Below are 12,258 nucleotides of genomic sequence, written 5' to 3' on the forward strand. Positions count from 1 at the left end.
TTTAGTACTGGGCGAGTTGGATGTTAGTACCTAAAGTTATGGTCTTGCCCTGTCATTTAGCCTGAAGTAACCTCCCCCCCCCCCCCCCCGTATTCCTTCTTGGCTCTAGTATATTTAAACTTCCAAACCCCTGGACATTAGCTTTAATTGTATCAAGGCTGAAAAACGAGTAGGTCGTTCAGTACATGACATTCCAGGCTTGTAAGTGTGCATACCTTGCAGTACTCGAGTCCCAAACTCTAGGCTGATCAAGATGCCACATGGGCAAGTTGACACAATATTATACAGAGAGTCTTATGAAAAGCTTTTAACTATATTTTTCGTTTTTGTGATGTACATGGAAGAGGATTCCAACATAAATCTGGCTCTTGTAACGATTGCTAACTGACTAATGCAATGAGTAACCCGAACTTGCGATGCTACCGTACGCAATGATTGCCGGGCAAATGATTCGGAGTCGCCACCGGATGGGGCGTTGACACGAAATGCTTACGATTTAGCAAAGACTTGTATCAAACAGCCGTACATACGGATACCACGCACTAAGTAAAAATAGAGATGATAATAGCAAGAATAGTACACAATTTGACAATAGAGCCTAAGCAAAACGCAAGGCTTAGTGCTAGTAATTAAAGGCGTACGGCTGAACTGCAGCTGGCTGGTATACTAACACGAAGACAAGAGTGCCCAATACCTCAAGAAACCAGGTTGAACTTCATTCCGTTATCTTTTAGCATGTATTCAACGTAATGATTATTTAGTCAAACTTCACTTTCTGTATTAGCATCGACGAGTGTCGGTTGTAACTTTTGCATGTTCATTATTTTGTAGCCTACTTAGCCTGGACTAACTTAAGCCATGGGCTTAGGCCTCGTAAAACGTTAGACTTACGTTAAAGTCTATCTTAGCCTTGAAAGTTAGGTCAAACGTTAAGGCTATATTCTCCTAACTTAATTTAGTTAGAATGCCCTACAGTTATGTTAAAGCCCCATGGCATTCCATTATAAATACGAACTAACCAATCCGTATCTAGTATAACTTAGACATTTTCTTTGCTTTTGGTACTATTGTACAGTACTGATTTCGCTTAACTCCCGTTGAAAAAAAATCAACGATCGATAAAAAACGTTGAAAATCGATAAAAAAAGTTGAAAATCGGTTAAAAACGAATAATTTCGTTGACAAGATTTAGACTACTGCGGGCACGGGTTGTCAACGAAGTTTCAACGAAAATTCCACGAAAGTTATCGCGATCAAAAACCGCAAAGGCTATTCTAGACATATCAAGGTTGTGACTTGCGTTGAATCCTTAGTTTAACTACAGCCGTTTTCAGACTCTACCAGAAGTTGTAGAGGAATATTACAAATGTTACAAAAGTTTGATTGTAGATAGAGTAAGTTCTTTACTAGGTGTTTGAAAAATGATTTGGCTAGGATAATAAAAACTAGTCTTGATCGATCGTAATAAGCACATTCTACGACTCTTAAGTTATAGGCTAGTATTAAACTAAGATAAGTTTAGGTTAGCTCACCAAGGAACGCAGCGTCAGAAAAACTAGAAATAAAAAAAATATCCACAATGAAACAGTCGTAGCTGGATATCAAAGAGATCTTTATTTCCAATAAATTCCTGTGTTACTTGACGTACTACAGTACCGTTTACTACAGAACATCACTCACTAAACAAACTTTTCTGAGAGCGCATTCCGTACAAAAAATCTCCCCCAACTTCAATGCACGCAAAAATAAAAAAAACATCCTGTTATTTTCCCCCTAACCCGTTACTGTAAGTTGCCCGCGAATGCAGATGGACTGCCCTGGTATTTAGGTCGCAGCCTGGGTCTGGGCCACCTGCAGTTTGCTGCTAACATGTGTATTCCCTACCCTGGATATCCCCACCACCAAACTTTTTTTGAGAGGCTTAGTCCAATCATAAACCTGGCTTTGTCAAATTCACGCCTACCATCTGTTAATTAGCATAGTATTTATCTGAACCTTTGGCTGGCTGCCTCTAGAAGCAAACATTATTTTACCCCTACTGTTCGTAATGGAATGGATGTTACCTGAAAACCAAATATTCATTCATATTATAAGTAGAACAATCCAGCAGGGATAGAAAGTTTATCTTGAATGAACCAATCAGAAGTCGTGCTATTAATAAAACTTGAAACACCTGGCCAGCAAGAGAGTTGCAAACAATTGTATCCATGACTACTAAGAAAATAAAGCAGTGACTTGGGGCCCACGTTGGGTAGAAATCTGTGGAAAATGAATATATTTTCATTGCTTATTTGAGTATTGTATATTGGGAAGAGCTGATCAAACATTAGTAGGGAGGGCTTTCAACTGGCCTGACGGCTTTCAACTGGCCTGACGGCATGTACATTTCATTTAATAAGAAGGGGGAGTTTTTATGAGTCTCCCGGTATGCGTCACATGAGAAGTAAATGTTTTTGTTTTTCGGTTTTATCATCGTTTTTCAAGTGGAACAGCTCATAAAATCATATCAAATGAAAATAATACATATTTGAATATCCTTCCTTAGTTTTACTAATCAGGAATGTTTAATAAAGCATGCAATGCATCGTTCGAAAAAGGTAATTTTAAAGTAGAATTGAAAATGAACGACATAAAACATTTTCTGTGAAGCGTGTGGAGCACAACTTTGAATATTCGTTGTGAAAGAAAACATAGCGAACGATGCTTATTGCGTACAGTAAATAAATTTCGCGGAACTGGTATAGAGAAATTACGTACTGCAGCTTACGTCAGAGAAGCTCATAAATGACACAGGTGGATAGAGCGCATCAAAATTCGGTTTAGGAAATCCCTATACAGCCGACAAAAGTCGATATCTCCTTCCGTTTTCGAGTTATATGCGATTTTGTGTTTTTGAGATATGGTTTTTAGTATATTTTCATTCAATAAGGTCGTTTTTGTGTGTGTTTAAGTAAGGGTGTGACCCAACAGATATTTCGCTAACCGTTTCACCGTATCGCCTGCCGGTCGGTTTAACGTTTAAACGCCGTTTCCCGATCGCGGTTTTTTTTCGACGCACGGTTACTCGACTTTTAATGAAAATAGGACATAATGAGTACAATAATTAAGGTTTTTTCCCCAGCAGGTAGCAATTCAGGCAACAAGACACTCGATCAATGTATGTTAATTACTAATTAGGCCCAATAATATTGCGAACCTTTCGTGTAATAATTGCTGAAAAGAATAACACACATGATCAGTATTCGTGGTGTTCAGAAGTTCAGATCACTGAATTTATATCACTCGGCCTTCGGCAACATCGTAACTTTTGAAGAAAAAAACAATATATTTGTCTATCTATCACAAGATTTTTAACAAAAACTCGCCTAAATTAGTAAACTTACCCACCTTTCCTGCTTACTTATTAAAAGTCATGTTAAGAAAACAAATTACGCACGCACGTGTTGTGCGATGGGTTGTAAAAATCAAGTTGAAACTGGTTTGATCAGCCTCCGATTTCATTTTCTTTCTCTTGTGTCACATACATGATACAGTACCTTACATTAGATACAAAAGTTAATTCAACAACAGCCAAAATTTGTGTCGCAATAGGTTAAGTTTTAATCGCGCTGCGCAGTACCATTCATAATTTGCATATAACATCAAAATTTACACTCGGCGTCCAGATGGCGGGAGATGTTACATCATGTTCAATCTGTTGTGTTGTTCCCATGGTGCGATGAACTTGGGCAAAGTTCAATGACCTACTTATATTCTGTGACCAATGTCAGTGGGAATTATGTGTGTAAAATCTCGGGTTTTTCCATGTGTTATATATATAGAAGTTTTACGTAAGCGGAGCGAATTTTAAGGCGGCTCGTTGATTGTGAGGAAGCACTTATCTAAGCATCAATATTTGTGAAAAATATCGTAAGTTTTTCATTTTCATTCATGTTCTTTTATGTTTGCCGCAATCCCGCCCGCAATGCATGCACAGCATAATACCATGTGTGAAAAAAATGGCTGTACACGTGCAGACCTGAGAGAGCAAACTGGCCTTGTGTTGTTAATGTTATGACGGTACTTTCTAGAACGACCATTTGCGTCTTTTGGGGTCAACATATTTTCACACGGGATTTCAACATGCCATTGATCGATGTACACGGGTGACATATGTCACAAATATTAACTGGGAAAACGAATTGACGACACTATCATGAGCTTATGACTATTGGCCTACTACTTGAGTTATATTGAACACATTATTCATGCCTAAAACATCGTTTTTCTGTTTTTTTATAGATAGTTTGCAGTACATTACTAAGTTCTTCACATATTTTTAAATAATTTTCATGTTTAAAATGTAAACAAAATAGAAAAAATAAAAAGAGAAAACGCCTTTTTGAAAAATGGAAGCGTCCTCGCAGAATGGGCGGGGCATCTTTATTTTGCTTCAAGTAACATGTTTTCGCTCGGAAACAAAGTTTCATACTTCAACTCTCATAAAAAAACAAATTTACATCTCTTAGAAATAACTATTTTTCGTATTCTGCAAGTAAACCAAGTTTATATGTCCATTCACTGTTATTTAAATGGTTAAACAGAACTTCAACTTATTTGGAAGGGTGCCTCGTGGTACATAGCTTTGACTGCAACCCCTCTAGAAGCCTGGCGAAGTTAAGACTTATGTCACTGTGTTTGGGGTTCACAGTCAGAAAACGTCCCCCGTCAGTTTAATTACACGTTTCTTTGAGTGTTACTACTCATATAAGCATGAGAATGCTTTCGAAAATATTCCCTCTTTCAAACGACTGAACTAAAGTCTAACTGATATTAATAAACGAAGTTACGCGTTTTCCGACGTTTCGTGTAACCACAAATTGACCTTCTATTTCGTTTAAAAAAGAATTTCAACGTACCGTTGAAAATTCCACGAAGGAAATGACTGAGATAACCAATCGATAAAATTCGATAAAAAACGATAAAAATCGATAAAAATCGCCGAATTTCGATGAAAAACGAAGAATTTCGGTTATTTTTCTTTCAACGAATTTTAACGGGAGTTAAGCGAAATCAGTACTGTAAGGCTTATTTTAGGTAGTTCGGGAACAGTAAGCCGGGCCTTACACTGATAACGTCTAACCGAGCGTGAAACAGGAAATAATCAGGAAAAGCGGGTACTTGATAATATATATCTTCTTTTATTGATTCTGAATAAAACTGTAACTTTAGATAATTAAAATGTAAAGAGCCCGAAGACTACAGACGTAAATATAAATTACGGAGCCTACTGTTCTACGTCGATAGACTTTGGATGATAAACTTCAACTCCTCGATATGTCTTTATGAAACACTTAAACCCCTGATTCCAAAATAACAAAGTAAGACGCGTTGCACAGGGCACATGCTCTGCCCTTGAACCCGATTGGTCTAAACTTATAACTCACCCCTCACCAAACTCTTGATTGGTTGAGTGCCAACCTGATATGCAGATGAGCATATGCAAATGGGCACTCAACCAATTTGAACCAGTTTGGTGTCTTTCAACCCCGAATCATTTAAACAAAAGATACGCTTCTAATAGCGCGTGATTTATATCCCGCCACACCACAGCGCAAACCACCAATGCGCCAGCCATGGGTGACGTCATAATAACAATAACTAGAATACACTTCACAATAACAATAACTAGAATACGCTTCACACAATTTCACACAGGGTGGTAATTAAAGGCTGTGCTTCTTCTTGGCAGGACGTTACTAGTGGGGTTCCACAAGGGTCTGTTTTGGGTCCCTTGTTGTTTGTTGCCTACAGTATATATAAATGACATTAACAGAGATATTTTGTGTACAGCTAAGAAGTTTGCTGATGACACCAAACTGTTTCTGAAGTCTCTTCCAAAAGCAATTCTGAGAGATTTCAAATGGATTTGGATAAGGTTTTTTCCTTGTCTCAGGGATGGCAAATGCTTTTTAATATTGATAAATGCAAGGTGATGCATATTGCTAGTAGTAACCAAAAGTACCAACAAATTACAATCTTAATGGTGTGGAGTCACAGGAGGTCTTTGTTGAAAGAGACCTAGGTATCTACATTGACTCATCTCTGCAACCTTCTAAACATTGTCTTGAAGCTGCTTAAAGAGGTTACAGGGTTTTAGGTATGATAAAGAGGAACTTCAGGTTGCTAAAAGAGGACATAGTAGTTAGGCTTTATAAGCAGTTGGTTAGGCCTCATCTGGAGTATGCTGTGCAGGCTTGGAACCCATATTTTGCTACGGATAAGGAAGTACTCGAAAAGGTCCAGAGGAGGGCTACTAGGATGATTAGTTCCTTAAAGAGTGTTCCTTATTATAGGCGGTTACAACTGTTGAATCTCACCACACTGGAGCTTAGGAGGTTACCTGGTGACTTGATTCAGGTTTTCAAGATTGTGTATGGTTTTGACAATTTATCCTTCACTGACGTTTTCATGTACTGTAACTTGCTAGTTGTTGTACCAGAGGTCATTGTCTTAAACGCCAAAAGTCCAATACCATCTTCAGTTGTAAGTTGCACAGAGTGTAGCGAAAATTGTTCACTGTGTATAGGGCTCCATCCACATGGAGACGTCAAGACATTTGCACGCATATGCGTCTGGTTAATGGTTTGGTGTACATACAGGACTATCTGTTTGAATTGTTCACTCGCTCGATATTGCAATTGGCAATTCTTAAATATTTTTCAACTTTTTTGTTTGATCAATTAAGGAGGCATGTTTTTATAAACAGACCTTATGGAAAGTCTGATAACCTCGGTTGGTTTCCATAATGTACCCCAGTTGTACCAGGGAGCACCCTATGTGGCAGCTCCCTGGTTGTAACAAGTTATGTTCTGAAACTTTAAATGAATACCTCTAAGGCTTATGAAGCAATCTAAAGTCAACATGTATTAAATATCATAGCTCTTTGAGTATATACAGTATGGTTGATTTGTACTGTATATGGGGAGAAAGGTATTCTCACAGTTTTGTTTGTAGTTTGTTAATAATTCCAAACATTGTCAGGAAGGAGCTGATTGGTGGCAGGACATAACTTATATGTATGAATTACTCATTCATTTTGGGGAGGGTCTTTGATTGCAGTATGGGTTTAGTGCTGTACCTTGTGATATAAACTGTATAATGAGATGCTCAACTTCATGCACATCCAGTTTAACCATTTAACCTATGAATGTATTGACATATATTTTTTGTCTCTCCTTTTCCATTTCATGTGAATGCTAATTGTAGACTACTGTACGTGAAGATCCAAGTTGCTAATAATGGCTAGTTTCTTACCTCCTGGTGTCTTTCAACCAGGCACTGCTGCTGTCCCAGCAACTAAGGTAGAAATCACTGTATCATGCAGGTATGTACAGTACTATGAAACCACAATGTTAATACTTGTTTACAATATTACTGTTTACACTGTAGATGTTTATATTTAAAGGATTGGTTCAGGTGTTTGACATGTTTATTTTGTATGAAAGAGCACAAAAAGACAAAAAGAACAGTGAAGAAACTACCATGATAGCATGCTCTGTTAAGGAGATATGACACTTTGAAGATATCAAAATTTCTTTGAAAACGACTGGTGTAGAAAGACTTACTGTGAGGGTGTGACGTCACATCCTCACTTCCTTAACATTTGTGAATATATTTCTTTAAAAATTATTTACATTTTTTAACACACTTGAAAATAATATAATCAAAAATTCTTCAGATGTTTAATCTCAAATACTTCCTTTGACAAATATGAGATCTCCTGACATATCTTTTGGTTGAAAATCATGAAATCTCACAAAATATTTAGAGAAAAAAACAAAGACTTTTCAGGAATGTGAGGATGTGACATCACAGCTAGTCAGATTTCAGCAGTTTCTACACAATCTGATAAAACTTTACACTTGAATATCTCTTTAACCGAAAAAGATATTTGAACAGTTGTTTCATCATTGTGTTTCTTTTATTGTCCTCTTCCATACAACATAAACATGTATGACAACTGAACCAATCCTTTAAGTGAACGATAAATGATGCATGGTGTTGATGCGAGACTACTGTATGCACAGTACGTCTGTGTGTGTTACTGCTGCTGAGGTGTAAGATCATCTCGCTTTCATTTTAAGGAGACACAAACCCTACCATCATCAACAGTCTATATTGCAGAGGGAAAATGTCATGAACAACTGTCCCTAACAGCTCCAAAAAATAATCTTATTCTGTTGGGAGATATCACAGATTTAATGTTCTTTCCCATTCCAGTGCACAAAAGGCTTGATCAAGTCTAAAGATGACATCATTGAGCCTCATGTGCTTCATTTTTTCTCAAAATCACAAATCACAAAATGTTTATTTTCTGTAATGGAGATGGGTTTTGCAAATGCTGAATAGATCAAAAACATTGAAGCTCTTAACAAAGTGATTGCAGGGGTTTTCAGTGTCAACACTATTAACATTGACTTTGAAAATATTAAAAGAGAAAGTAAAAGGTTCCAGATCCTAGTGACACTAAGACATCATAAAGTTACAAAGTCACAGCTGCCAGACACAACTTTCAAAGTAGGATATGATAATATCTCTGAAACAGAACAAGTTTATTTTTAAATTTTTTTGAGGGCAGTTATTCTTCACAAAGAACTCTGTCTTACTAGCCAAAGATGATGGTTGCAAGTTTGTGTCCAATTAAAAATTATAACAAGCAGAAAATGGCTTAATGTTTTTGGAAGTTCCTTGACCTTTGACCTATGTTGTCATCAATCATGCAGGCTTGAGTTTACATGGTCAGGCACCGACCCACCAAGTTTGAACTTGATCGGAATTACCGTCTAAAGAAGAGTCGGCCACACAATTTATTTTGCTCACTCACTCACACACACACACTCACGCAGGCATTCACTCACAAATTTAATCACTCACTCACACACTTCCTCACATTTCGGATGTAGGATGAAGTACAGTATCTCATCTCGCTATACATTACATGTAGGGAGATGAGATGATCATGTAACCTTGAACAATGATATACAACATTTTGCATTGATTGTGTGCGATCGAGTAACTTTGTTATCAATACAAGTTGTAGGGAAGTACTTCAGTGTTTATCGGGTCTTCATTGTTACAGTAAAAATGAAAGAAACAGAAACACTTTGTGATGGGCTCTTTTTGTTTGAAAACTGCAATGCACTCTTTTCTTATTAACTAGAAAAGTAAAGTTTCTCAGTAACACATTACACTGTGAAGGAGGAAGTTGGACGTGTCAAAGTGCTTTCATTTCACTTGATCTGTTTATAATTTAAAGGCATTGAAGACTTGCCCAAAACCGTGTGCCGCGCTCTGAAAAAGTTAACTTTCCGTTGCTTGCAAATGACGTTTTCTTCTTGTCGCTACAAAATGCAGACAGTAGTGAAACGTGATACCTTGTTATCTAGACCGGAAATGTCCACACTGCTATGTTCACTGTGTTGTGGGTATTGACCGTAGCTGTATGTATTGACTGTACACTAGTGTCTAATTACCGAGGGTAGCAAGCTGTGTGTGTATTTTCTGGGATCGATGGTGGTGTCTAACACTTCTGTTACATCTCATTCGAAACTAGGTCAGATTACCGGCATGAGACGTTTCTTTGTCCGCGAGTCATCACCCCCTTTAAGCCTCATAAAAGTACTTTAATATCAACAAAAAAAGTACACATCTTTTGTCTTTTCCTGCCACAGTACTTGTTCAAAAGCACTGTTACTATCCATCACTTGAGATATTTATTGAAGATATTTTTGTACTATGTATTGCCATGCTGATAATTATGTGCTAGGTGAGAACAGTGCACATGAAACTCATAGTTACAGTACTGTAAGTGAAAATAACAGTCTATTGCAGTCATCTTTCCCTTCCCTTCTTAAACTAGTGTGCTCAATCATGTTCAGAATTTCAATATTAAGCTGTATTTTTGTTTCTCTTAGGAATCTGGCAGATAAAGATGTCCTTTCGAAATCCGACCCTAGTAAGTGCAGAAATCACAATTGATGGATATTGTATTATATACTGTAATTAATCACCACTGAATCGTTGAGGCAACATATCTGTACAATTCCCCATATTTTAAAGTAGAACAATAATGACATTCAAGCATTGAAGAAAAGATTAGATTTTATTCCAAAGTGTTGTCAGTGGTTTCCTTTTTACATGTCTGAAAAATAAAGTCAATCTGATGTCGGTAAAACCATGTTACTCTGCTTACAACATAATGTCTTCCATTCATGAGTCCAGTAAGGTATGTAGTTTGAATCTGTTTTGTTAGTTCGACAACATATGACTGCAAATCCGATATCAAGACTCGGAATAAGTAAAAAAAAAAAGAAGAAAGGGGCTTAAAGGCCCACCTACCCTGTTAGTGGAAGATTTTGGGCTGATTTTGTTTGTGGGCTGGTTGAAAATCTTTCCGCCAATCGAGAAAATCTGATCTATGGTAACACCACTTTGATAGTGTTAAGTGAACCTAAGCATAAAAGTGACTTTACTTTAATAAGCATTGAGTCAGATGTTATGTAGCTGCCAATGATCTGTGGGATTTAAATGCTGCTTTGCGGTGACATGAACAGTACAAGAAGACATACTGTGCTGTACTGTACTCTATGGTGTTCATACCAACATTGCAATACAGCACAAAAGTATTTCATTGGACCTGGTGACATCTCAGGTTGTCAAGTTTAAAATACTGTTACATAGTGAACTGAGATACAGCACAACCACATGCTTTAATATTACATGTCTACAACTATGTGTCTGTATTTAAATGTGTACCTGTCTCTGTTTTTCCTTTCATAGTGTGTGTATTGTACACCACCCAGCTTGGCTCAAACCAATTTGCCGAGGTTTGTATAATTCGATCAGATAATTCATTGATTCCAGGTCTAGTTACAGTAATTATATACTAGAATAGTCCAGTTGTTTTGTCATATTTATGGCAGATAACCTGAAGAGTACAGAACGTGCATATATCTGATATACAAGTAAAGGGAAAGTTATGGTTGCAGCTTACCACAAGCCCACAGACTTCTTAACAGTACGATAACCAACTGCCTTTTAGCAACGATAATTCTTTTCATTTTAGTTATGTTTACTTTGCTTGGCTTCTCTTAGACTCTGTTGTACTGTGTGACACTACATTCATTTCGGTAAAATGGAGTCCTGCAATAGCTAGGAAGGTTTATCTGGAAACATGACCCAGTGACTGAGGTCCTAGATAAAAGTTGGGATGTCTGGTTCGGACTATCGGTAGTTTAAATCAACCAGCACTCTTAATAATTTCATTACTTGTGTCCATATTCCCTAACACTTTCACTTAATACAAAGTATGTCTTGCCAAATTTGACAGTATTTTCATGTGAAGTTTGTTTACTGTATGCATTTGCTAATGTAAGGAGTGTAACCTTAGGCTTAAGGTTTGATGATTTAAATTACATAACATAGCAGTTTTCATTGCATATGAATGCAACCAAATAAGAAATTGTCAATTGTAACGACCAGCAGGTGCTCTACCACGACAGTCGGTTGGTCGGTGACCAAGGTTTGGGTTGTCCAGGATTTGCGATGGGTCGGTGACACTGTGTGCTAACCTCAGGAGGTCACTGTCACTTCTTCAAACCCAGGGATCAATGAACAAGGAAACAGAGCCAATCATCACATAACAACGATTATTTTATGAGGGGAAAGAAAGGTGGTCGATGGGTCAAGGCAGAATGCCAAAATTGTGACCGGGGCCATGGCCTCGCAGCGTTGCGGGTCCCCTGCTGTAAGTCTAGAGTGTGAGAATTCCTTGTCTGCAAAAAGGTTTTGCAGCTAACTTAGACATCTGCACTCTCACTCTTTTATTTATTTTTTCGTTGACAGTATGAACGTACAGAGCAAATTCAGAACACTTTGAACCCCGACTTTGTTCACAAGTTCAACCTCACGTACTACTTTGAGGAAAGACAACTGTTAAAGTTTGAAATGTAAGTTCAAGTCTCGCATAATTGGCTAACAATGACTTTTGTAACCTGTACCGTTATGGCGTCATCTGTGCAGGTGTGTATGTACAATACAAACAGGGGTATCCTGGTTTCATGGACTATGCTTTTACTGTAGACACGATTAGGAAGTATGTCTCCATCATTTTGGAATAAGTGTTAAAATACGGCAGGATTCGAAGCAGAGTGTTTGAGTCGCAGTCGATAAATGTTGGATGCTATTCATATTCTGTGATACTAAAATGTGTGCTTA

General features: G+C 37.6%; 1 protein-coding gene across 2 annotated transcripts in view; it reads left to right on the top strand.

The window, feature by feature from the left end:
- The first annotated feature begins 541 nt into the window (after positions 1 to 541).
- LOC139961103 (copine-8-like) overlaps positions 542 to 12,258 on the top strand; it is a 29,301-nt gene continuing 17,584 nt past the window's right edge. For both annotated transcript variants that reach the window (XM_071959996.1, XM_071959997.1), the window contains exons 1-5: positions 542 to 707; positions 7,249 to 7,366; positions 9,957 to 9,997; positions 10,822 to 10,868; positions 11,887 to 11,990. In XM_071959996.1, coding sequence (XP_071816097.1) covers positions 7,281 to 7,366; positions 9,957 to 9,997; positions 10,822 to 10,868; positions 11,887 to 11,990 — 278 coding nt within the window. In that variant the 5' untranslated portion in view covers positions 542 to 707; positions 7,249 to 7,280. The remainder of the gene's footprint in view (positions 708 to 7,248; positions 7,367 to 9,956; positions 9,998 to 10,821; positions 10,869 to 11,886; positions 11,991 to 12,258) is intronic.

This window comes from Apostichopus japonicus, chromosome 20 (assembly GCF_037975245.1).
Source record: "Apostichopus japonicus isolate 1M-3 chromosome 20, ASM3797524v1, whole genome shotgun sequence".
Classification (NCBI taxonomy): Eukaryota; Metazoa; Echinodermata; class Holothuroidea; order Aspidochirotida; family Stichopodidae; genus Apostichopus; species Apostichopus japonicus.